Raw genomic sequence first — 27471 nt, forward strand, 5'->3', positions numbered from 1 at the left:
TATGTTGATGGGAACCACTCTCGGAACGATGAATGGAGAGATCAGAAATGAGACAGTCATCCTACTACACACTTCTTTCCAGAGATCAAGATGGGATGGGGGAGTGCTGGGAAAGAGACGGCCTTTGTGAGAGGCAGAAAGGGAATGCTTTTGGTTGGTAACTGAGGGAAGAGAGGGTGAAATGAGGAGTGTTATATCCTGGTGACTCAGTTGTTTTTAAATACTTCCTCTCTGGGTTCCTGTAATCACACCAAGAGTTTTGCAGGGTGTTAATGCTTGTTGCACAGCGCTTCGCATTTCCTGGGTTACAATCCCTGCTCCATCACTTCCCCGCTGACCTGGTTATTTAATACCTCTTAGCCTCAGTTTCCTCCCAAGTGGGCATCGGTTAGAGCAGAGTTTCCCCCATAGGGGTTTTGAGGGTGCTTTAATTAATGGAGGGTTTCTCAACCTCACTGTTAATGAAATTTGGGGCCAGATAATTCTTTGTTGTGGGAGAACGTCCTGCGCATTGTGGGATATTTGGCAGCATCTCTGGTCTCTACACTAGGTGCCGGTGGCACCACCTGCTCCAGATGTGACAACCAAAAATGTCTCCAGACATTGGCACCATCCCTCTAGGGGAAAAATTGCCCCTAGTTGAGAACTGCTGTTTTAATCATAAGAAGCCCCTCACTCAGTTCCTGGCATAAAGGAATGTCCTTCAGTGTTTGATGCCTATGAGGTACTTGATAAATGTTTGGATGGATGGATGGATGGATGAATGTTGATGTTGCTGGTGTTAGGCTGTAAAAGACTGCTAGCTCTTTGCTTAGACATCGTACGGGGGCGCCTGGGTGGCTCAGTCGGTTCAGCATCTGACTCTTGATTTTGGCTCAGGTGATGATCTCATGGTTCATCAATTCGAGCCCCGCATCGGGCTCTGTGCTGACATTGTGGAGCCTGCTTGGGTTTTCTCTGTCTCCTGCTCTCTCTGCTCCTTCTCGCTCGTGCTCGCTCTCTCTCTCTCTTTCTCTCTCTCCCGCTTCCCTCTCTCTCTCTCTCTCTCTCCCTCCCTCCCTCCCTCAAAAATAAATAAAAGAAATTGTCTTGTGGAGGAGATTCCTTGCTGAGACTCTTGTGGCATATTATTAACTAAATTCTTTTGGGTGACTACCAAGAGGAGCAACCCCTTCCTTCTCCTGAGTTTCACTGATGTAGCACAGCCGCACCCGAGAGGTACCAGAGTAACTCTAATTGCATATCCTTGATTCCAAGATGCCTCTTTTTGTTGTTAATATTCCTGAAATCAGAGTTGGTTATAAAGTTGAAAGGTGCATTATTTATACTTCCTCAGAGGTGGATATTGACACACTCTTGGTAGCAGCTTTGAAATGAAGGGATGTGGTATTTCTGGGGATGTCTTGGTTTTGCAACTGGATTGGAAGCTCTTTATGGGCAAAGGCTGTTTTACCATGCTGTTTTTTCCCCCGTACTCAGCACAATGCCACAAACATACAGTCTCGAACATTTGAACAGCCTGCACTTTTCACTGTTCTGTGATGATGCCCTTACTCTGCTTTTCGTATGGTTTTGGACCTTCACACAGCTCAGGACAAAAAACGGTGCAGCCTCTCACATGACGTCGGTACCAACAGTGTTTTCTTCCATAGTCCTCATTTTGCTCTTTCAGCAGTATGTATGAGTGGTTATTTGACCGTTCTACCGCATTTTGCTCACGGAAGAGAGTATACAGTACAAACTAGTTTTCTGACACTGCTGGTAAGAAACAGAGGTCTCAAACTTTTACAGGAGGGTTGCATCGTATGTGCTTGTAACTTAGATTCTACCATATGAGGGTACAAAAGAGAAAAACCAGTGTGGCTAATTTCAGTAGTCAATCAGTGCATATTGCTCTGACATGAGCTTGAAAGGGAGGTGTGAATCAACTAAGATGTAAGTTCCACGAGGGCAGGATTTTGCTCACAGGTGTATTTTCAGCATCTTGGAAAAGTGTTTTGAGCATAGTAAGCACACAAATTCTTATGAAATATTGATTGCTTTTCCTTTATTTGGACTCTGTTCTCACAAGCATCTCACAGTGCAAGCATCTCATTGTCCTGTGCTTCTGGAGTTGAATTACATGGATTTTTTTTGTACAGTGAGGCCCCTAAATATAAGCCAACCATTTCATTTGGTAGGAACAGCCATCTGTTCTAACATCAGTGACACAACTGGCTATGTGGGACTTACTGGTTGGCCTCCACACAGCATCTGAGAAATTTTCAAGGATGATTTCAACTGACGTGAGAAACTAACCAACCAATTCCTCTCTTAAAATGGAACTCCAGTGTTAAAAATCAAGACGGATGGGGGCGCCTGGGTGGCTCAGTCGGTTAAGCGGCCGACTTCGGCTCAGGTCATGATCTCCCGGTCCGTGAGTTCGAGCCCCACGTCGGGCTCTGTGCTGACAGCTCAGAGCCTGGAGCCTGTTTCAGATTCTGTGTCTCCCTCTCTCTGACCCTCCCCCGTTCATGGTCTGTCTCTCTCTGTCTCAAAAATAAAATAAATGTTAAAAAAAAAAAATTAAAAAAAAAAAAATCAAGACGGATGAAAATCATTAGGCATGCAGAAAGCTATATAACATCATTTATATGTTTGGTGGACTTGAGCTGGGTTCAGGGGACCGTTGTATTTACCTTGAACTACTAGACCTATATCCCTGGAGACTGTTTCAAAAGTGATCTCTAATTAGAAGAAATGCTGTGATTTGTGTGTCGAGTACAGAATCCCAGTAACCTCTTGTTTGATACCTCTTGATGCAAACGGTTTTGTGTAAGAAAATAGGAGATTGCCTATGGTAGGTTCTAGGTAAATATGTGTTGATCGATTAATCTGAGATTATAATATCATGAAAGAGATGAAGGTCTTGCCTGGAATAGAGCTTGATTTTTCTTCATAATTCTACTCAGCCCATGTTTTGTGCCTTTGACTGGTTGGTCAGTTTTCAGTCAGTCCCTTTTCTTCCTGATTGCGTATTCATGCTATAGTGAAGAATGGAAACATTATAGTCTTCTAATGACTTTAATCTGATTCGCAAGCCTTCTACAACTCAAACCCATTTAAGGAAAGGCAACAAGCCCCACGATAAGAAATCTCAAAAAGAAGAGTGAAAACATTCCCACTTTAGCATGGTGTAATTATTTTTGCTGTTCGGTTGCATAGGCAGGCTGCCAGAAGATAGGGGTACAAATTAATTAACCAACTGTTTGCAGAGATATGGCCATGTCATTACCGATAAGCACAGACGTAAATAAGGCAGCATGTCGGCTGTGTTTTTGAAACGAGGGAGGACAGAAATATGTTAACTAAAAATAAAATAGACCAAAGGCTTACTGGAGTGAAGAGGCTTACTTTGTTAGTTTCCATTTATTAGTACATAAAGTTCTTCTTCCCTGTTGTCCTAAGTGCTTCGTGATGTGTTGAATGAGGGGAGAAAGCGTGCATTGTCATGTTAGTCTTGTAAGAGTATAGCTGAATGCTTTGTTCTTCAATGGAACATATTTAGATCCCATCCCCATCCACTGAAATCATTTCCCGTGTAATTTTTAAGGTACTTGGGACTTAGTAGGCCAATGGTGAATTTTACCTACTACGTGTAAAGTAATATATGTGAATAGTTTTGCCCACACAACTGCCTTACAGTAAACAGATTTCATAATGTCAGAAGCTATGTCCATTCTGTAAGGGTTGAATCTTTGTATTTCTTGTTTACCCTTCCCCTGAGGTGACCTAGTAGGACCCTTAGTAAATACTTGTTGAAGGAGGGAGTGGAGGAGCTCTGTGAATGGTGACATGTTCTTACATGCTGGTTAGGGACTAGATCTGGAGTCAACTAGATTTCACCTTTAACCCCAGCCCCACCTCTTGCCAGCTGTGCAGTCTTGGGTGAGTTACTTAATCATTCCGTGTCTGTTTCCTCATTTGTAAACTTGGGCTAATAATAGTACCTATACCACAGGGTTGTTTTGAGGATTAAACAACATAAAGCTTGTAAACTACTTAGCACACTGTCTGGCCCAGTGAATGCCTCATAAATGGTTGACACGGTGACTAGTGTTATTCCATTGTATTTTAAACATTGGTCTGACATTTTACTTGATGAATACTCAGACAAACAGCTGAGGAGAAATGAGTGTTTTACTTGAGGCATTGCTGTGAATTGTGACTATGCAGGGTGTTATCTGCTAGTCACATCTGTTTGTGTACCGTTGTGCTAACTGAGCTTTGAGTACCTTGTTCAGGTGTGTGCGTGCAGTTGTGCTAACTGAGCTTTGAGTACCTCGTTCCAGCTTGCCCCGGAAGGACAAGGAGTGAAACTACACACTCTGAAGAAGTAAAACTCAGATAAGAGAATGCGTGAAGTTTTCTCATGAAAGTATTGCCCATTAACTCAGAGTTTTTGAAACAGAAATGAGCAAACAGGCAAAACAAACTTGGAATACTTAAATATTTCCCAGTAGTAATAAACTACACCTAATCTGTTTAAACAGAAGAAGCCTTCGTAACATTAAGAGAGATTAGGAGTAGAACTAATTAACCAGAAGTCAACACTCCCCTTTCTTTCTCCCCTTAGTGTTCTTACAAGCCTCTCCCCTCCCCCATATCCACCGGAGACAGCAGTTAGACAAGTGAGTTTCCTGCACAAAGGGAAGACTACCAGAAATGATTATATACAACTAAAAACATGTGATGTTGAGAAAAGTTGGCATTAGGACCAAAAGAACAATTTGCACTTCAGTGATCTACTCTGACCCAGCTGCCTCCTAGGTCAGACCAACTGCTCTCAACCAGGAAGCATCTAGTATTTATGGAATGAGTGGAGGCATGAACGAATCTGATTGATTTAAGCTATTTTCACAGGCATCGATGAGAACATTAAATTGACGTGTATGAGTGCAACCGCATCTTTTTAGACACAGTGAAGATTTATCTTTATTTTTTATTGTAATTTCTCGTTAAATAAAACTGCCTTTGGGGAAAGCTTTAATTCATTTGAGTGTAAGTAGCAAGTAGTTTCAGGCATTTGTGCCTGGGTCTCATCATTCTTGGAACCATATTTTAAATTCCTGGGTGACTTTGAATTATTGAAACTTAGTATTTATTCCTTGCCTGTTGTTTTTGTTTTTCCCATATGGGGGGAACACTGTTTTAGGACTTGATTTGTAAAGCATTTCTCTAAAGGTCGGGAGTCTTCAGGATGAAGGCTTCGTTGGTATCTTCTTGGAAGTCTCAGAGGCACCTAGGTTTTAAATGTCCCAAATGTATGCTCCTCATTCTCAGACCTGGCATTCTTCCAGAATTCCTTTTCAGAGACTGGTACCACCCATCCATCCTGTTCTGCAGGACCGGAGACTTGGCGTCATTCTCTGCATCACTCTTGTATCCAGGCCAATACAAAGTTGTGCCGATAGTGCCTTCTCAGTGTCTCAGAATCATACCTGTACCATCACACTGCCATCCCCATGTGCGTACTACTCCCTGTCTCCCACCTGTTGTTACAAACAGCTCTTGTCTAGTTTTCTCACTTAGGCTTTGGAACCATGAACCTCCCTTGTCCGCAGTGCAGTCTGAGCAGTGTTGAAAATAGTAATAAGCAGACTGATGACGCTATCTTCCATTAAGGTACTTGAAGTAAGCACTTCCAAACGGCAGAGTAAGGACCTCTGAAAATCTCCTCCCTAAAAGCAGTGAGACCACTGTTCCGAATTGTCAAAATTAACTTTTTCAGCATTCTGAAAATGAAGACTGGTAGGATCTGTTGAAAACTGATACAAGAAAGAAGGCTGAATCTCTGTAACTACAGCAAACTCTGGGAGGTTTTTAACTCACCCTCTTTCAAACCCCCCCACCAGCTGTATAGTAACTTTGAAAACCAACAACTGCCCCACAACTATGGTACCTGTGAGAACCAGCAGCCTAGAAGCCACCAGAAGGGACAGAAGGGGTTTGGAGCTCCCCCAAAGTCCTATTTCCAAGCATTTGTCACTCTCTGAACTGCCTGGTAGCTCCCTAAAAAGTTCCATTCTCAGAACTTGGCTTTACTTGAGCTGACTCAGAGTTCACTATGTGTCCTGTCCCTAGGGTGTTTATTTAAAAAAAACAAAAACAAAAAAAAACCTGTGGCAATTATTGAACATTACAATGGTCTGAGGTGGTGACAGTCTGACCATCAAACTAAAAGGCAAACAGTGGGGAAAAGACATCAATTGGGGGACCTGAGAAAGCCCTCATTGCTTACCTTTGGCTGACCTTGAGGCTGTAAGCAAATGGAAGTGAAGGCTAAAGCAGAGTTGTAAACTGCTTGCTAGCACACAGAAGGCATGCTCCAACACACACGTAGAGCCGCTCAGCAAGGGTTGGGAGACACACTGGTTCAAGATATTTTAGGAAATCCCTGCCTAATAATTAGCTAACCACACAGAAACTTTTGACCTAACCACACGTAACAGAGAATATAGGCTTTAAAACAATTAGAGTGGGTAAGTCACTTAACAAACAAGGACAGGTGGGTGTGATTTCCAGAGTTGCCACATTACATTATTTAAATTGTCCAACCTTCACCAAAAAATTAAAAGGACAACAAAGAAACGGCAAAGTATGGCCCACATGCAAGGGGAAAACACAAATTAGAGCCATGTCAAAACAAAGCTTTTTTTATATATTAAAATTAAGTTGGTTTTATTCAGACTGGATTGTTTGAAGTTGTTAATTATAATTCCCCAGGATAACTACTAAGAAAATAACTTGGGGGGGGGGGTGGAGATAAAAAAGGAATGGGGCACCTGGGTGGCTGATAGGTTAAGTGTTCAACTCTTGATTTTGGCCTGGGTCATGATCTCACCGTTCATGAGATAGAACCCGGAGTCAGGCTGTGCACTGACAGCATGGAGAGCCTGTTTGGGATTCTCTCCCTCCCTCTCTCTTTGCTCCTCCCTCGCTTGCACTCTCTCTCTCAAAATAAATTAACTTAAAAAAAGAAAAGAATTAAAAAGGCCTATTAGACTATATCAATTTAACAATAAAGGAGGTAGTAATAGAGGAACTACAACAAAAAAAGACACAACACGTATAGAAAACAAGTAACAAAATCACAGACCTAAATCTTACCAGTAATTACATTAAATGTAAGAGTAAGTACTACTCAACAGGAGGAAATTGGCAGAATGAAGTTTTAAAAATCACCTAACACTATGCTGTCAACAGGAGACCTACTTCAAGTTCAAAGTCAGAAATGTGTTAAAGTTAATAAAAATTCAAATAGTAGTCAAAAGAAAACTAGACCAGGGACACCTGGCTGGCTCAGAAGCTTATGTGGTTCTTGATCTTGGGGTTGTTTGAGTCCCACATTGGGTGTAGAGATTATTAAGAGAAAAAGAGAAAGGAAGAAGGAAAGGGAGGGAGGGAGAGAGAATTAGATTGGCTATACAAATATCAGACAAAATAGATTCGAAAAAAATGTCATTAGAGATAAAGGAAGACATACTATAATCATGAATAAGTCAATCCATCAGGAAGAAGTAACAAATTACAAAGGCACATGCACCTAGCAACAGAGCCTCAAAATACAAAAAGCAAAAAACAAACAACTAACACCAAAAGGAGAAATGGACAATTAAAAAATAATAGTTGGAGATTTTAATAACTCATTTGAAAGAATAGATGCAATAGGTAGGCAGGAAATCAACAAGGAAGACTTAAAAAACATAAACCAACTAGACTAACCAACAACAGAATATATACTCTTCTCAAATGTCCATGGAATATTCTCCAGGATCATATGTTAGGTCGTAACAACATAAGCCTTGGTAAATGTAAAAGGACTGAAATCATACAAGTACCAAGTATGATTTTTAAACACAGTGGAGTAAGATTAGAAATTAACAACAGAAGGAAATTTGGGAAATTGACAATTAAATAATATACTCCTAAATAAGCAGTGGGTCACAGAAGAAATCACAAGAGAAATTAAAAATACTTCAAAGTTAATGAAAATGAAATACAACATACTGAAACTGTTACACTGCAGCTAAAGCAGTACTAAAGGGAAAATTTAAAGCTGTAAACAGCTCTATTAAAAAGGAAGAATGATCTCAAATCAGTCATCTAACCTTCCACCTTAAGAAACTAGTGAAAGGAGTAAACAGCATGAAGCAAGCAGAAGGAAGAAAATAACAAAGATTAGAGTGTAAATAGATGACCTAGAGAACAGAAAAAACATAGATAAAATCAGTGACGCCAAAAGCTGGTACTTTGACAAGATCTGAGGGCTTTGATTTTGATAAAACTGGTAAACCTTTAGCTAGATTTCCCATTACTCATACTATTAAAATCAGGAATTAGATGGCATCAATACTGACCTTATGGAATAGAAAGGGATTGTATAGGAGTGCTGTGAGCAACTGTATTCCAACACATTAGATAACTTACATGAAATGGACAAATTCCTAGAAAGATACTACCGAACCACCACAATTCACTCAAGAAGAATTAGAAGATCCAAATAGACCTAGATCTGAATACGTAACTTTAAAACTTCTCACAAAGAAAAGCCCAGACCCAGATGGCTTCACTGGTGAATTTTACTAACTGTATAAAGGATTATAACCCATGCTACACAAACTTGTCTAAAAGATAGAGAAGGAGGGAACGCTTCTCAACTCTTTCTATGAGACCAGTACTCTGATCAACAAAACCCCAGACCGAAAACTACAGACTAATATCTTCAATATACATTATACATAAGATATTCTACAAAGTACAGTGTACTAAGTATACACTGGAGCAATATACATTTGAGCAAGTATGCTCAAGATGGGTTTGCTAGATGGTCAGACTGAGAAAAGTCTGGATTATGATATGAATAATTTCTCTAATATTGGTAACATTATTCAACTTTCAGTACAAATTGTATGATCTATTTTCAGCGCTTCTCAAACAATGATGTAAACCATCTGGGAATTTTGTTAAAATCCAGATTTTAGTTTACTTGGTCTGAGTCAAGGTCTGAAATTCTGTAGTTCTAAACAGGTTCTTGGTGGTATGTAGGGTATGGTCCATGGGCTATACTTCAAGCAGCAGAGCTTTGAGGATGAACATAGAGTTGTGTGTGCTTTTTTTTTCATTGTGATCATTAAGATAGAAGATCTACAGGGGCGCCTGGGTGGGTCAGCTGGTTAAGTGTCTGACTTCGACTCAGGTCATGATCTCGTGCACAGTTCATGAGTTCGAGCCCTGCGTTGGGCTCTGTGCTGGCAGCTCTGAGTCTGGCTCCTGCTTTGGATTCTGTGTCTGTCTGTCCTCCCTCTCTCTCTCTCTCTCTCTCTCTCTCTCTCTCTCTCTCTCTCTCAAAAATAGACATTAAAAAATTTTTTTAATTAAAAAGAAAAGAACATCTACAGATCGTTTTTGTCTCTGATGTGATGAATCTCAGCCAAACTCAGGACACTTACTATGCTTTCATTATCTATTAAAAGTCAACCTTCTGGGGCATGTTTTTGGTAAGATATTTAAAGACTTTATGAATATGAGCTAATTACATTTTATAACATCCCCTTAAGGTACTTAATGAAAGATACAGATCTCTGGTTTGCTACATTCTTCACAGCCACATGGCTGCTGAACAATACTCAGCTATACCGTGAAGCAGATAGCATGCATAACATACTAGCTGAAGGCTAGCCATTGAATTTCAGCTTTCACGTGTTTATGACTAGTATGTAGAAAGACTGATTTTTGTGTGTTGATTTTGTGCATAGGCTGAATGTTTGTGATTCCCCCCCAAATTCATATGTTGAAACATCCCCAATATAAATGATTTTTGGAGTGAGGCCTTTGGGAAGTGGTTAGGGCGTGAGGTTGAGACCTCATGGGATTAGTGTCCTCATAAGAGAGGCTCCAGAGAGCTTTCTCACTTTCTTCATATGGAGTACACAGGGAAAAGGAGACGGTGATCCAGGAAGCAGGCTCTCACCAGACACAGAAGAAGCTGAATTATAAAAATAATGTTTTTGTTTTGAGAGAGAACACAAGAAGGGGAGGGGCAGAGAGAAGGAGAGACAATCCCAAGCAGGCTCTGCACCATCAGCCCAGAGCCTGATGCAGGGCTCGAACTTAGCAACCGAACAGTGAGATCAGATCATGACCTGAGCCCGACATCAAGAGTTGAACGCTTAACTGGCTGTGCCAGCCAGGTGCCCCAGCTGGCACCTTAATCTTGGACTTTGCAGTCTCTGGAACTGTGAGAAATATATGTTCTTTATAATTCACCTAGTCTATGGTATTTTGTTACAGCAACCCAGACAGACCAAGGCAATTTTGTATCCTGTTATCCTTCTTGCTAACCTGGTTGATTCTGGGAGGTTTTCTTTAGATTCCTTTTGATTTTCCGCATAGACCATCAGATCCTTTGCAAATAGAGATAGTATTTTTATTTCTTCTTGTCCAATCTGTATGCCTTTTAATTCCTTTTCTTGCCTTATTTCTCTGCCTAGAGCTTCCACTATTATGCCGAATAGAAGTGGATATCCTTGCTTTGTTCTGAGCCATATAGTCTTTGTTCATTAAGTATGATATTAGTTGCAGGTTTTTTGGTAAATGCTCTTTATCAAGTTAAGGAAGTCCTCTTTACTCCTGGTTATGTGGAGGTGGTTCTTTATCCTAAATACTTTTTCTGCATCATTTATAATAGTATGATTTTTCTTCCTTAATCTCTTAATGTGATTACATTGTGTGATTATGAGTTATTTGAAATGTCTGTTTAGTTTCCGAGTGTTTAGAAGTTTCTTGTTATGTTTGTCTGATTTTTAATTTGATTCCACTGTGGACAGAGAACATACTTGGTATGATTTCATTTCTTTTAAACTTGATGAGGTTTGTGGGGCACCTGAGTGGTTCATTCGGTTAGGCATCTGACTTCAGCTCAGGTCATGATCTCACGGTTCGTGGGTTCAAGCCCCGCATCAGGCTCTGTGCCGACAGCTTGGTGCCTGGAGCCTGCTTCGGATTCTGTGTCTCCCTCTTTCTCTGCCTCTCCTCCTGTCCTTCCCTCCCTCCCTCCCTCCTTCTCTCCCTCTCTCTCTCAAAAATTAACGTTAAAAAAAAAAAATTGACGAGGTTTGTTTTATGGACCAAGGTATGATCTATATAAAGCTAACCATTTAACAGCAAAGATGGCTTAGTAGTCAATGCCATTTTATAGTTAATGCTGTACTTAGTTATATGAGAGCCATGGATTTTCTGCATAAAAGATACTGGGAGATGTGGGGTTGCGTATTGACTGCCTTTTGAGCAAAAGAAGAAATGATATTCTTAATTGGGTCATGAAATTGTAACTGAAGTTATAGTGTTATGTTATGTAACCATAACAATAATAAAGACAAAATTAAGAGCACTCTTTATCGAGTCCTTATATACACTCTGCTTATGGTACCAGCAGAGTGGTAACACTCTTTTTTAGTTCGCAGCTTACCCATTGGCTGCAAGCTTAGCTGAATGGTAGTGTTGCAAAGTGATTGTGGCAGCACTTCCAGATTTAGGACATGTGGCATTTTAGGCTTGGTTTCTGATTTGAAAGGTCAGAATTTACTGACAGTGTTTGGCGTAGCTTAAGGTACACATGTGACAGCCTGCCATGTTGGTCACCTTTGTAGCCGGACGTGCCTTCCCTAATGCAAATTCCGTAGCACTTTGGTACTTGCCTCCTCTCTTCTGTCCCAGGCACTGTATCTCAGTTTCAGTACAAGCAGTGACAACATTAGCACTTGTGACTTTTATCTAGGGAGGATGACTGTAAGACTGGCTACTCACAGTTACTGATTCATAAATATTAGAACTATTTTCTTTGATCTCATTCTTTGGTCTCCTGCTGTTTGGTTAATTGCTTTTTGACCTAAAACATCTCATTTTTCTTTTTCTTTTCTTTTTTTTAATCCAGTCTTTATTGACTATATTAGTTTAGACAGGGCCTTAAACCATGTATATTTTAGAACACTGTTGATTGGCCAGTTTTGTCCCTGGTTGGTTCTATTGTTTAACATCTTATGGTCAAAGGAAAGTCTGATTTCCTTTAATTATTGGAGCAGAGGCTATGAATTTGGGAAAACTGTGCAAGGTAGAAATAAAATTCTATTTTATCCTTTCCCAGTCGCGACATTAAACTTTATTAAATAGCAATTAAAAGCTTTTATGTTACTGATAATTACTTTTGACTATCCAGAATTGAGATTTTGAAATAAATTTGAAATAAATTTGGGACTGACTGCAGTAAAAGCTTAGTATGTGCAGAGACCAGCCTTCCAAGTCTATCAGGTTACTTAGAAGTGTTTCAGACACTAATGGGGCTGAGAGTCCTAGTATCTAAGCACAGCTTAGAGGAACAATGAGAGCAGACCATCCAGAAGTAGCCTAAACAATCTGCTGTCTGATAGGATGCTTTGGTTGACTTTGATTAAACAAGGCAGAAGAGCAGAGATGTCCTGAGAGAGGCAGGGAAGGCACAGAGCAGTGGAGAGGCTTGTGCACTGAAGTGAAGAACTTGTACTTTTGAAAGCCTACCTTCAACCTTCAGATCCCAGGTCCACCACCTACTGGCTCTGTCACTTAAAGCAGGTAACCTCCTCGGTGCATCTCTTGCTTTTTCTGTGAAGTGTGGGGATGGTGACCTTGAAATGTGCAGGTAGTATTATGAAGATCAGATGACTTAATGCTTTAGGCACTCTACCTGAAACTTAGGATTTATTTAGTAATTGTAAAGTTTTACTATTTTTTATGTGTTAATACCTCTTAGAGTTTCTTGTTGTGATTTTTGTTCACTGATAGATACCCAGTGCTCAGAATAGTGGCTAGGCATAGTAAGGATCCAATACATGAATGAATGAATGGTGTATAGAGAGTATTTGCCAGGATACTTCACACACAGTAAGTACTTAATACATACTGTTGTAAGAGGTGCTGGCTGTAGATGGCAGAAATTGGGGGATTGTCAGTGTAACTCATTGACAGTAAAAGTAGAAATAATTATAATCATAATAGGTACGGCAGACCTTTTACATGTCAGACACAGTTCTAAGATCTTTACGTATAGTAAATTACTTTGTCCTCGTAAGTACCCATTAAGGTAACTGCTAGCATCACCTCGTTTTATGGATGAGAATACCGAAGGGAACTTGCCCAAGGTCATACTCCTGGTGAGTGATGATGGCATTGGGATTTGAACTCAGGAAGTCTGATGCAGAGGCAGGCCTTCCTCAGATTCTTTTTTTGAGAACCTACTGTGTGTTGGGCATTGTGCACCCACCCTCATGGAGCTTACATCTTAGGGACGGAGCCAAAACACAAATAACTAATGAGTGAAGAAAGGGAATTAGCTGAAGAGATGGGGGTCTGCTATCTCTATCTTTATCTTTTATCTTCTCTATCTTTAAATGGGGTGGTCAGGAAAGGTCCTTTTCTTGGAATATAAGCCGAGACCTGGAGCCAGCCAGGCAGAGCATTCCATACAGAGAAACCAGAATTAGCAAGGGTCCTGAGGTGGGAAAGTGACTGGCATGTTGGTAATTTTCAAGGAGACTAGAATTATGGAATGGAAATTAGGGGGTGAGTGCCATGTCTTGAGGTTGCAGAGGTCAGGCAGGGCCTTCTAAACATTGTTTTTCATTCTGACTACATTGGAGAACCACTAAGGGGTTAAGTTAGACTAGGTGAAGTTTCACTTAAAAACATCACTGGTTATTCTTGGGGTGGGGGGGCATTGGGGCTTGGCGTGGGTAGAAGGGAACATAGCTACTGTTTAGATCAAAGACCAGAGAACCATGATAGGGAAGATGATTTAAAAAAAAAAAAAAAAGGCTCACATTTTAAAGGACTTTGCACTGTTCTAAGCATTTTATATTCATTAGTTCCTTCAACAACTTATGAGGTAGGTACAGTCACTTTACCCATTTATAGATGAGGATACTGAATAAAGGCTAGTAGGTGGCAAAAATGGGATCTGAATGCAGCCAATCTAGTTTCAGAGGTTGTGCTTTTAACCACTAGGCTCTCTTGCCTTTACAAAGTTTTTCCATCTTTGGCTTCCTCCCTTGGCCTCACCCTCCACCTACAGTCTCCTGGGTCTTGACCTGTCAAGTTCCTCCAGAGCTTGTCTTCAGTCTGGTTTCCCCCATCTTCATCGCAAAGGCACTTCGTGTCTCACTGTGACTTTTTCATCAGCCCTTAGGGACCACTGTCCTCAAATCTGTGCTGCTCCCTGCCCCCCATTACCTAAGTTGATCCGTACTCCTGCCAGAGTGGCCTTTTGTATCATGTGGCTTCTCGCTTACTGGATTCTCCCTGTGTTGCAGGGTAAAGCGTAAACTCCGAAGCCTGGGCTTTGACCCTCTACAGTGAGAGGGGTGCCAGCAAGCCTCCTCTGCTGCACCCCCCCTCCCTTTCATTGTTTACAGGAAGGAGTGTGTGACCAGCAGTAGGAGCACGAGACCGCTTGAGAGTTTAGCTCACATTGTAAAATAGTCACTATTGTGTGTATGGCAGTCTTCTTTGAGTTTAATTAGTGAGAGCTGGGCCCTTGCAGACATTTCTGTGTTTTTGTTTCTTTTGCTCACAGGTATTGAGTATTTACTACATGCTCAGCACTGAGTGCTCCTCATGGATTAGTTCATTTAATCCTCAAAATAACACTGAAATATATTTCACAGAGGAGGAAACTGAAGTTCAAAGACATCAAATAATTTAACCGTGATCACCTAGCTAGTAAGAGGAAGAATAGGGACTTGAACCCAGGTACTCTGACTCCACAACTGCTCTTTGTTACTGGACTGCACTACTAGCAAAAGAGAATTTGCTGATGAGAATCAGGCCCTGAAACATGAGTTTTTTGCCAGAAACGGCCTCCAGGAATGGGATTGATCATGTGTTCAAGGGAACCGTTCTCACCCTTCAATGTTTGTATCACTAAATGTATCACCCAATTCTAGTGGATGACTCTATGTCATTAAATGACACAAGGCACAATTATAACTTTGACTTATGATGGTACCACAGGGACTTTAATACTTATTATTCATCAAGTGATGTATAACACATATTTATTTGCTGCTTCCTGTCGGTCAAGTTAGACATTGTCAGGCACTGTCACTAGAGCAGGAAGCTGGATAAATACAGAACTTTTTCTAGTGGGAGGAAATTGAGGTTCACACAACTAGATGGATTGTTATAAATTGGGCATGGTACATTGTGGCAAGGCTAGTAACTAAGTCAGTGCTCTGGGAACATGTAACAAACAGGGCCTGTCTAACCAAGTCTCCAAGAAAGTGACCTTGAGGCCAAGACTGAATGTCATAAAACAATAAGGCAGGTAAAGGTGTGGAGAAGGTGGTGATTGCAGGCAGACAGAATAGCAAGTGCCTGGGTGCTGTGACAGGAGAGAGCATGATGTGCTCCAGGAACAAAAGAAAGGCCAGAAGGGCCAGATGCAAACAAACAGCCAGTAGGGAGAGACGCGGGTCAAGGCTGTTCAAGGCCGCATGGGCCAGTTTTTATTCTAAGAGCAACTGGAAGCTGCGGAAGAGTTCCAAGTGCCAGTCATGACTTCACAAACACACAGCGAGAGCTTGCGTCTCAGGATCTGTGCTAGGGAAGGCAAGAGGTCAGCTGTCAGGCAGGACTACAGAGGCGTCTGCCTATAAATGACCATTCATCAATCAGTGAGTGAAGGACTGCGATGGGAAAATGAATGGTATGAGGAAGAGCACAGCAGAGAGAGCGGTGGAACGGGTTCTTATGAAAAGGCGGGAGTTCCAGGAAGAAGAGGGGAAAGTTTTCCAGGCTACTGGAACTGTTCTGGCCAAAAGATAGGATTGTGGGAGTATAAGGCAGGCTCTGAGAAGGCCAAGCAGTCTTGAGACTGGAGCAGGTTGACTCACACCAGAGAGATGGGAAAACCAGAGTGATAGGGGTCTTGCTTGCAAAGAGGTGGGTCAGGGATCTGAGCCCTGCTTTGGAGCCAGCAGAGGTCTTCAAGGAGAGGAGTGGTGTTATTTCTTTATAGGCCTGTGACTTTGGCAGTAGGGTGGAGGAGGCTGAAAAGGGAAGAAACGCTGGGTTTGGTAGGAAGTCTGTCCTGGTGTGTGGAGGCCACTACCAGGGGCAGGGGCAGTAGGGTGGCATGGAGGAGGCAGATTTAGGCAGTGTTTCTAGAAGAATGTTGGGAGTTTCCTGGGCTTGTGAGCCCTGCAGAGCTGGTTCGGGGCACCTGGGTGGCTCAGTTGGTTAAACAAACCATTCTTGATCTCAGCTCAGGTCTCCGTCTCAGGGTCGTGAGTTCAAGCTCCAGGTTGGACTCTGCATTGGGTGTGAAGCCTCCTTAAACAAACACACAAACAAAAACCAAAACAAATGTCAACTCTGCCACTTAGTAGCTTGTAAAATCTTAATGTCTGTGTGTCTTAGTTTCCTGAGCAATAGTGTGGGTGCATGACCGCTGTCTCACAGGCTTGGGCGGAGGTTGTTGTGTGAGCACTTTCTGTGGCATTCTAGGGTTTTCCCTATGTTCTCTTAATCTTCCAACCCTGTGAAGTGCCTAGTGACCAGTGAATTAGGTACTGTTTATCATTACCATATGTATGACACAGGAAGGAACTGAAGTTCAAAGAGGTTATAGAACTTGCCCAGAATGATAGGGAGTAGTCTTCTGTGTTTGCCACTCTGCTTACATACGATACCTGTGATAGAGCGTAACTAATTGGGGGAGGGGAAGCCCTTTGAAGAGAAGAGCTTTGAGCCAGACCTGCTAGTGTGTGAATGAATGTGCTAGGCATCTTATGAAGACGAAGGGCAGAACCTAGCTGAGAATAGCTTTCTGGGTCTAAGGAGAAAAGGGAAGACAGTGTGCTCGAAGCAGAGTGAGCCAAGGAGAGAGGAGCAAGGAGGGAATAAGGGAACAGAAAGTGAGAGGGAAGTGGAGGAACATCTGGCAGGGCCCTGGAGGCTGTGGTAAGGGCTGAGATTTTATTCCTAAAGGAGTGGGAGGCCCCTGGAGACATGCTAATGGTAGTGATGTGATCTGTTGGAGGACTTCACAGAACCGCTCTGGCAGCCGTGTGGAAGTGACTGTAGACCACCTAGTAGGTAAGACTTTTTCCACAGTCTGTCAGAAAGGTGCTGGTGGTAGGCTCTGTAGCAGTGGTCTTAGATAATGGAGGGAAGTGGAAGGAGGTTTTAGAGTAGAGCCAACCAGACAGGCTGGTGGCCTGGATGTGATGAGGAAAGGAGGAGTCAGAGATGACATCTGGGTTTTCAGTTGGAGCACTCAAGGAGATAAATGATGTCATTTACCGAAGAGAGGGAAGGTTTTGGGGGTGGGAAAAGGGCAGGGTGGAAAGTGGAGTTCTCTTGACCATGCTTATTCCATTTGAGATGTGTATAAGCCATCCAGATGGCGGCGTCTAGTAGCAGTTGGATATATGAGTCTAGACAGAGCTCAGGAGCCATCTGGGCTAGAGATGGAAATGTGGAAGTCATTGGTATGTAGAAGTTGGGGAGCATGGGAGAAGGGAGACACCCACGGTACTGCGAAGGTGAAACACTTTGTCACAGTACACGAGTTCTGCTGTCGGACTCAGTCCTCAAAACGGGGAGAGTAGCAGGAAAGTAACTGAACACATTCCCTCCTGTTTAGGGTCTGATTTCAGGCAGAGAGCCTTCATTCTACATTTGCCTGTGGAGATCTGCACATGTGCCCATGTGTCCATGTACTTAAACCCAGTCCTTCCTAGTATGCTGGCCTGGGGTCTCCAAAGTACATGATGGCCTAGATGTGGGTATTGGTCTACGTGCTAATTGGAAGATTGGAGTGATCTGAATCCTGAGAAAGATTTAGGGCCTACACACAAAAAATCTATTCTTTCAAACTAGTCAGAGTCCATGGAGCCAGGTATGATTTTAAAACTACGTTATTTTGAAGTATATAATGGTATAAGTTGTATGTTTGCAGTGTATTTTACAAACTTTAAAAAAAAGTCAGTGATGGGGCACCCGGGTGGCGTAGTTAGTTGAACATTCAGCTCTTGATTTTGGCTCAGATCATGATTTCACAGTCCATGGGTTCGAGTCCTGTGTCAGGCTCCGCGTTGACATTGAAGAGCCTGCTTGGGGGTTCTCTCTTGTGTTCCTCTCTCCTCCTCCCCTGTTCTCTCTCTCTCTCTCTCTCTTTCTCTCTCTCTCTCAATATAAAGATAAAGAAACTTAAAAAAAAAGACAGAACAACTCAATAGTAGCTAAGTAGTTGATAGTAGCTTATCAATTCTTTTTCATATTTTGATATAAATCAATCTTTTACCTTTCTGCATTTGGGCAAGTTTTATATGTTAATTTGTAGATGGGCTCATTATAAATTTATGCTTTAAAAAAATTCAGAAACATACATACTGTCTCTCACAAAAATTATTTCATTTTCTCTGTTGCCACAACATTCCACATTCTGGTCCTGTTGCTAAGGCCTCTGGAATGTTCCAGTGCAGAAAAGGGATATAGAACTCCTTTTTTTTTTTTTTTTTTTTTTTTTTTTTTTTTTTTACTCCTGGAGACATTTTATTTAAATTATTTTGTGTCTTCTGGCTTACTTTCCAAATATGGATATCTGAAAGTAGAGAATTTAGAAAGCTAAAATTAAAGTTGCTTTAGATTTTCGTAACAGGAATTTGATTTCTTAGGGTAGCATGAACTGGATTTAAGTATACCATGTTTCTTTCCATGGGGATTATGTGTGCATGTGTGTGCATGCGCTCATGGCACACGTGCACACACGAGTGCAAATTTTAGGGAGTGTGATGAGGTAGCTGGTGAGATATTCTGAGCTCACAGAGAGAGTACACTTGAGTTTGAGTCCTGCTTGCGCTTTTTTGCTGGGTGACAATAGACAAGTTGATATTGCCTTCAGTAAAGTGAGGATTATATTGTAGGATAAACCATGTAATAAGTGCTTACATGTGCCAGGGCTTGTCAAATAGCAGTCTCTCAGTAAAGGCCAACTGTTGATCATGATTACTGTCATCATCGATTGCAAATGATCTTAAGTTATTGAGGAAATTAAAGTTTTTACACAAGTACAGATTCCTGGTCCCTTACAGAATGACCCCTGCCTTCTTAATTTTACTAGTGTTTCCAAGTCTCACAACAGGATCAAAGGAATCAGAGTAAAAACAGTTTCCTATATAAACACTATTGTGGCCAGTTGAATTGTTACTACTTGAAAAGATTGGCACAGGTTTTAATTTGTAAAAATGGGTTTATTTATAAAGGGTAGGGGGGCTAGTCCCCAGAAGTATCTGGTATCTGGCAAAGTGATATATTTGAAACAGCATTGCTTGACATTGAGTGCTGTGGGAAGCCACACAAACCAGCACGCAGAGGCCTAACTCTAAACTGAGACCATTTGACTTAATGCTGTTTTAACTACTGTTTTAATTAATAAAAATAAATGAGCGAATTTCATTAATGAAACTGTTGATTTGATATTTATAGGCATTTCACACTATAAATTATGAATGCCATATTAGTTCTGTAATTCAGATTTTCTTTAATTTGTCCTGTATTGGAGGCATGTAGCACAGGGGTACATGGAACTTAAGGAAAGTACTTAAAATACATAATTTTATTTTTAAATGAAATGTCATGTCAAGAAATTGTAGCCATGGAAAATGGCTTATTATATGTTGATCATTGCATGGATATAACCTTTCCTTTTCTCCCACATGCACTATTTTTAACTCAATGTGGGCATGCTTTCAAGGAAAATAGCACATTGTTTGGTTTTTATTTTTCATTAAATTATTAAGCTTAGTCACAGAAGTCAGTAGTCTACTAGAAGCTTCTTACATTATCAGTCTATCAAAGGTGTTCAGCTCTGACATTCCAACTTATTGGAGGTGGAAACTGGAAGGAATTTCTAGAAATCACGTTCCTCTGATCTTCAAGGGACTAAATCCAAGCCATTGTTATGAGTCAGAATGGAATCCCAGCTATTGACGTAGACGAAGTACTTCATCTCCCTGTGAATCAGTTTCCTCGTTTTTTAGAGTGGGGTTGTAATGGTATCTACCTAGGCAGTTGTGAGAAAAGAGTGAGATAATAGCACCTAGAAACTGCTCAGTGCTGCCACCGCATCCCAGAATCTTGTTGGTCCCTGGTATATTTCAGATTTATAGCTGTCTGTGCAGTTTAGTGTAATAGAAACTGTCTAAGAAAGTCTGAGCTATATCCTCACGTAGATATTCGGTCAGTAATTTGATACTTGTGAGACTATGATCACTTTACATCTCCTCAGGGCATTTTCCTGTAAAGCTACCAAGATCACCCAAGCTGGAGAAAGTGTGAAGTTCAATCTTACAGGAAGGAAAACAGATGCTAATTAGATAATGAATCTTTTTCCCCCCTTTAAACTTGGTATTTGGTCTCCTAAACTATTTGCCTAATTTTGAAATGTGCTAATTAATCCATTCATTGCAAATATTCTAAATAGTGTAAAAAACCTGTTTAAAATCACCAGTTGTCTTCTTTTAAGTAATCTCTTTGGCCAACATGGGGCTCAAACTCACAACTCTGAGATCAAGAGGCCCATGTTCTACTGACTGAGCCAGCCAGGCACCCCTAAAATTGCCAATTTTGAAATACTTAAGAGATTAGATTCTCGATCTGAAATGTTAGCGCTCTTCCCTACCTAGATTGTTGTTAATAAGTAACGATTCATGGTTATGACACTTTAGTTAGCCATGTATTACCAGATGTCTGGGGCACCTGGGTGGCTCAGTCAGTTAAGCATCTGACTTCTGCTCAGGCCATGATCTCATGGTTCGCGAGGTTGAGCCCTGCGTCGGGCTCTGTACTGATAGTGTGGAACCTGCTTGGGATTCTCTCTCTGCCCCTCCCCTACTTGCATGCTCGCTCGCTCGCTCTCTCTCAAAAATAACTAAAAAATATGTATATACATATATATGTGTGTATATGTATATGCGTGTATATGTACATATAGGTATGTGTATGTATATATAGGTGTATATATGTGTATATATGTGTATGTACATACACACACACATATATAAATTACTAGATACCAAGTCACTTTCAGTTTTTGTGTTTATGCAGATAGTTTAGTTTCACGTTTGTGTTTTAATTAAGTTCTTAACTGTAAAAAAAAAAATCCAACTTGTATCTTGCCTTATTCTAGTAAATGAACTGAGATTAATGTATGAAATGCTGTGTTTGTACACGAGTTCCATGTGTCCAGGAGCATCAGTATGTAAGTGAAAGGACTAGAGGTTCTTGTGACCTGAAAAAAGAGTATAAAAATAATTTTCTTTGTATTATACTCTGACCAAACCGGCAGTTTTACTCTTCAGCGAAGCCTCTGCTTCCTTTCTTAACTGTTCCATGGAACTCAGAGACCAGATGGCTAGAATAGAATGCATAGTTAAACAAATAAAACCATTAGATGATAGAGCTTTGTGAATCGTTAAGCATTTTATGTGGTTGCAGATTCTTCCCCATAATCCTTGGTCGAGTTCACGTAAAGTTGCTTTATTTTATGAATGTATTAATTGTTTGCATTTTAGTAGATTTGTCTCTTTCGCCTCAGACTGATGATTTTTGGTGCCTTTTATTTGAGCTCTCTGGACAGTGTTTCTGTAAGTCTGATTTGATTTCTCTCTTAATAGTCATCGTGCCACATCAGGTATTTTTAAATGTTACTGCAGTAACGCTTGTACTGCTACACTTCATCTTAAGGCAGCTCCTTTAGAATGTACTGCTGCCCCAAACGGATTCCTATTAATCAGAACCAGATGAGTGAGTGATGCTCTCTTCTTTGTTGCAGACATGCCAATATTTGGTCTCTGTCCAGCCCACGATGATTTCTACTTGGTGGTGTGTAACGACTGTAATCAGGTTGTCAAACCGCAGGCATTTCAATCACATTATGGTAAGTGCTTAACCATTTAAAAATCATTACGAGAGGGTAAAAGGTAAAGCAGGATTAAGCTGAAGGCCAGTGACAGCATGGATGCAGTATAATATCCCTCCCTCTGTCAAGAAGTAGGCTTTCTAATTCATCGAATGGGTTAATGTCTCTCAGATGTTGGGTATTTTCTGAATTTTATTGAAATTGGACAAGGAATAATGTATTTTATGAAAACTCTTTTGAAATATTGAGTCTGTATAGTGAAAGGTTTATTTCCTTCTAGACCTCACCTCATGGTTGTGAATTCACTGGCTGGTAAAATTTCATATATATATACATAGTATGGATACATGCCTTTTTAAAATGAAATGTGATTTTGAAACTTCCAAGTTCAATAATTCTAAATACAGCGTGACATCGTGTTCTAATCTGTGAATGTGAGGAAGCTGTCACATCTTATCCATTAAAATGCACACGTACTTAGAATGAAATGAAGCATTGCGACTTGAGGGATTTCATGAACCCCTGAGCCATCCCTGGGCTTCAAGACTCCATGCCTGCTGTCTGGGTGTTTAATCATGGAACAATCCAGATAAGATGGTTTTGCTTTGTCATAATGCCACCTAAAGTGCTTACAGTAGAAAAAAATTTAATGAGAAGATGTAGTTTTTTACCCAGTTGGATTCAATAACAGCTCAGAAGTATTTGAATGACCACCTTGTTTCAGGCACTTTGATGTATAATATGATTCTTACGTCCATGGGGTTTATAATTTAGCTTATGAGACCAGCAAAATTAGCTAGACATACTTTTTAAATAACTTTAAGTTGTTTCCTCATTGTCCTTATTACTACAGATATGAGCTTGAGACACAATAATAATGAGATCCCCTGTAGATAGTGTTTAAGTAAAGCTTCTGGGGAGGTGACCCTGGTGACTTGAGCTTTAAGTGATGGGACAGAGCCACCAGCGTGGCATTTGGGAATTAAAGCATTCTTATACAGAGGGACGAGCTGAGGTACAGACTGAAAGAAGCTCACTGTAGGTGGAGGGAGGTCAGTGAAGGTAAGTACACACTAGAGAAGTTTGCCCTTGTGGGCAGGGACCCTGATCGTGCACAGCCTTGGAGGCCAGAGTCAGAAGACCCTTGGGGGGCACTCTAGGGCTTTCCTGCGTAAGGACGTAACACAGGCCCACCACACTGGTTAATTTGGTGTGAATAAATTGTAGAAGGGGAGAAGCAGGGAAAATAGTTCAAAGGTAAGACATGATAATAGACTAAGACTAAGGTGTGGAAATAGAGCTGGGGAAGATAGCATAGCATTGAAAGGCATTTTAAAGCTAGCACCTACATGGCTTGCTGTTGGGACAGTCGTTGTTATAAGAGTCACACCATCATATCCACATCCCACCATTTTCCCCCCCAAGGAATAAATTTTTTATGTAATCATACAAAGGTTTTTTTGAATTTCTGATTCTGAGTAGAAGCCCTGGGGTGAGCACGAGAGTGAGTACAAAGATGAATAAGATATTATCTTCCTGATGAAGACCTGTGGAGGTTAGTATTAGAAAAGGCAGTTAGTCAATTGCCACATATTTTGGAGTTAAGGATTTTGAAGCCAAACTAGACTGGATTTAAATTTAAACTTGGGGGGCGCCTGGGTGGCTCGGTTGAGCGTCCAACTTTGGCTCAGGTCACGACCTCATGGTTTGTGAGTTCAAGCCCCGCGTCGGGCTCTGTGCTGACAGCTCGAAGCCTGGAGCCTGCTTCGGATTCTGTGTCTCCCTCTCTCTCTGCCCCTCCCCCTGCTCGGGCTCTTTCTCTCAAAAACTGAATAAACGTTAAAAAAAAAAATTAAAATGTAAACTTGGAAGAAGCCTAAGTTGGTTGTTTTGCCTTGTGCAGATTTTCCAACCTCAGCTTCCTTTGTTGTAGTGTCAGAATGGTAATAGCAACCTCATAAGTTCTCGGGATTGATTAAATGAAACAACATAGGTAAAGCCCCTCATACAGCGCCTGACACATAATAGGTACAAGAGAGAGAGATAAAAGTACAGCTGTGGATTTAGAAATGTTTGTGTCTGAAGTCAAAAAAACGGTGCAAGGTCTTAAGAATAAGGAGGAACACAGATTGCTTCTCAATGAGAAAGCTTCTCAGAGAAAATTGCCTTCTGGTTAGGGTATTCTGAAGAGTAGAGTGGATCTGTTGTCACATGTGCACAAATGTTTTTCCTCAGTTTTTTAGATGTGTGATACATGTCCGTTGTGGAAGATGCAGAAAATCGTTTTTAAAAAATCACCTATAATCCCCTAAAATGGGAAGTGTTTCGATGGGGATAGATAGGGCTGCCACATACAACTTCACAGTCTGTACGCTGAACGGCCATACTTGGTGGCCCCAGGTTGGCAGTAGCCGTGATGTGAGCAGGCGCAGAGGCAGGAGATTGCCCGCTGTCTGGGATGTACTGCAAGGAGTCTCCATCAGCCGGAGCTGAGCAGTGTGCAGAGACAGGCTGGGACGCGCTCAGAGAGCCCCAGTGCCCACCCATTAGACACCCCTGGGCTCAGTGCAGACCTGCTGCAGGTTTTTCTAGCACCGGAGTGATGTGACTTCATGATCCTCCAGGGAGGATTGGTGGGCAAAGTGGATTGAAAGGGAGTGAGAGAGGAAATGGGAGTATGAAAACAGCTGGCTTGGCTCAAGGCCCACTTAAAGGTGTTACCTCTGCCAGGACTTCCTTAGCTAGAAAGGGTCCCTCTTGGTCCCCTCTTCCAGAGGCACTGCACACAGTTGTTCCAGCACATCTTACGGAGATGATTTTCTTTTTCTTTTTCTTTTTTTTTTCTTTTTTCTTAAATTTTTTTTTTTAACGTTTATTTATTTTTGAGACAGAGAGAGACAGAGCATGAATGGGGGAGGGTCAGAGAGAGAGCGAGACACAGAATCTGAAACAGGCTCCAGGCTCTGGGCGGTCAACACAGAGCCCGACGCGGGGCTCGATCTCACGGACCACGAGATCATGACCTGAGCTGAAGTCGGACGCTTAACCGACTGAGCCACTCAGGCGCCCCTCTTTTTCTTTTTTTAATGTTTATTTTTGAGAGAGAGAGAGAGAGAGCGAGCGAGTGAGCACGCATGTGGGGGAGGGGCAGAAAGAGGGAGAGACAGAACCTGAAGCAGGCTCCAGGCTCCCAGCTGTCGGCATAGAGCCCAATGTGGGGCTCGAACCCACGACTTGTGAGATTGTGACCTGAGCTGAAGTCAGACACTTAACTGACTGAGCCACCCAGGCGCCCTGCCTGGAGATGATATCTTGATCTCACTCTCTCTTTAAGAATGTCAATATATTGAGGGGCGCGTGGGTGGCTCAGTCGGTTGGGCAGCCGACTTCGACTCAGGTCATGATCTCGCAGTCCGTGAGTTCGAGCCCCGCGTCGGGCTCTGGGCTGACAGCTGGGAGCCTGGGGCCTGTTTCAGATTCTGTGTCTCCTTCTCTCTGACCCTCCCCGGTTCATGCTCTGTCTCTGTCTCAAGAATAAATAAACGTTAAAAAAATAAAAATTAAAAAAAAAATGAACGTCAATATATTGGGGCGTCTGGGTTGCTCAGTCGGTTAAGCATCTGACTTCGGCTCAGGTCGTGATCTCACGGTTTGTGAGTTCAAGCCCCGCTTTGGGCTCCGTGCTGACAGCTCAGAGCCTGGAGCCTCCTTTGGATTCTGTGTCTCGCTCTCTGCCCTGCCCGTCCCCTGCTCACGCTCTGTCTCTCTCTGTCTCGAAAATAAGTAAAATGTTAAAAAAAATTTTTTTAAAAATGTCAATATATTGGGGACAGGGCATGAAGGAGTGTCATAAAATCATATTTCTACCCTTTTTCTCTAACAGTGTCTAGTACACCAAGTATCTTTTGATAAGATACTTGTTGAAGGAGAAAGGAAGGGTGGTCATTTCAAACATGTAAGTGAGAAAATACGAATGCAAGGTTCATAGACTCAAAAGTCTTATGTGGACAGGCAAGGGGTGGGACTGATAAAGCCACTGGGTGGTGGACCTTGGTCCATCTAGTGGCAAGGGAAATATTAAAACTGTAAGAGAGAAGAGTCCCTGGCAAAAAGATGGGACCCGGGTGTTCTGAGAAAGGGATTCAGCCGGGAAATGTTGAAGGAGTTCTGAGACAGCACCAGGGAGAAGGCTAATGGAGAATAAACGGGAGGTTTGGCCCTGCGTGGGTGTGTAGGGTTGGGAGCAACTGCATGAAGTTGAGGGAGGCACCATGTGATGACCCTGGAGTAGTTTGGGACTGACACCCCCACTCACCTGGAGAGAAGGAGAGGTGGGCAGTGCCCTAGTATCAAGAAGCATTTTCACTGCGGCCAGTGTCTTCTTCTATCTTTGGGCATAGGGGTTGTAACAGGAAAAAGGGTTTTTTGGAACCCGTGTGGTCGTTTGTTAGAATTCTAAAAGGCCCATTCTTATGTGTTAACACCAAAAATAGTTTTCAAATTCAAGATCCTTCCCTGTGGCCATTGTAGTCTGTTTATTAGGTATTTGGAAGAATCCATAGCTGCCAATGGAGGGATTCTGTTTTCTTATCTTTTAGTGAAGTTGATGAAAATGTGTGGGCAGTCTTCTGTGAATTAAGGTGTTAGTAGTAGTCATCTGTGACTTGTATGAACAAGTGAGCAGTTGCTACAAAATCAAACAGGCATTTCCTTTAAGAGCATGGCTGCCAGGGGAGAGAAGAAAGCTACAATAGCAACAAGGCTTGTAAATCAGTTCCTGTTGGTGGTAATGTTCTTGGGAACTGGTGAGAAGCTTATTTATCCATAGTAGTAAGAGACAGTCTACTTTCTTGCTAGCCGAACTGCCTTTTTTGGAGCTAACGGTTAACCAAGATTTCCATGTGAACAGTGATGGTGAATGATGGTAGTGTCATTTTGGCATTTCCAGTTGCTTGCAGGTCTGTTTGCTTTCGTAGTATACATTGCTTTCTTTCTTGGAAGCTGCCTAGTAATACCATATACTTTCTTGATGTTTTAATGTTTTGAAGTAGTCCAACATACTTCATATTTTTCTTAAGTTAGTCATTATTTTTGAGAGCAAGATGTTCCTTACTGTTAATTTCAAATTTAAAAGTATAATTTGAATCCTTGGATCCCAAACCTGCTGTGCATCCAAATCAAAGGGGAGCTTTCTAAAAGGGCAGCTTCCTGAGAACCATTCTGACCAGCTAGATGGGAATCTCAGGGATAGGACTTAGGAATCTGCATTCTAAACCACTCCTGAGACCTGAGTCTGACCCACAGGCTGGCTGGGGTGCATTGGGATAACGGCAGATCCCTCCCCCCGTCAGGAGTTGTGGCTGTGTATTCCTGGTGCCTGGCACAGTGACTGACGCAGACGGGCACTCCAAAGTTTGTTGAGTCTAGCAAGGATGGCATGAAAGGAGGCCCCTGGTTTTTTAAAACTGGTTTTTGAC

The 27471-nt window shown here is 41.8% G+C and overlaps 1 protein-coding gene across 1 annotated transcript in view; it reads left to right on the top strand.

Moving 5' to 3' along the window:
• The window catches only part of ATXN7 (ataxin 7), a 93551-nt gene that overhangs the window by 20865 nt on the left and 45215 nt on the right, over positions 1 to 27471 (top strand). Inside the window, 1 exon segment of the mRNA XM_030307167.1 lies at positions 21908 to 22012. Coding sequence (XP_030163027.1) covers positions 21908 to 22012 — 105 coding nt within the window.

The sequence above is a fragment of the Lynx canadensis genome, chromosome A2 (assembly GCF_007474595.2).
Source record: "Lynx canadensis isolate LIC74 chromosome A2, mLynCan4.pri.v2, whole genome shotgun sequence".
Taxonomy (NCBI): Eukaryota; Metazoa; Chordata; class Mammalia; order Carnivora; family Felidae; genus Lynx; species Lynx canadensis.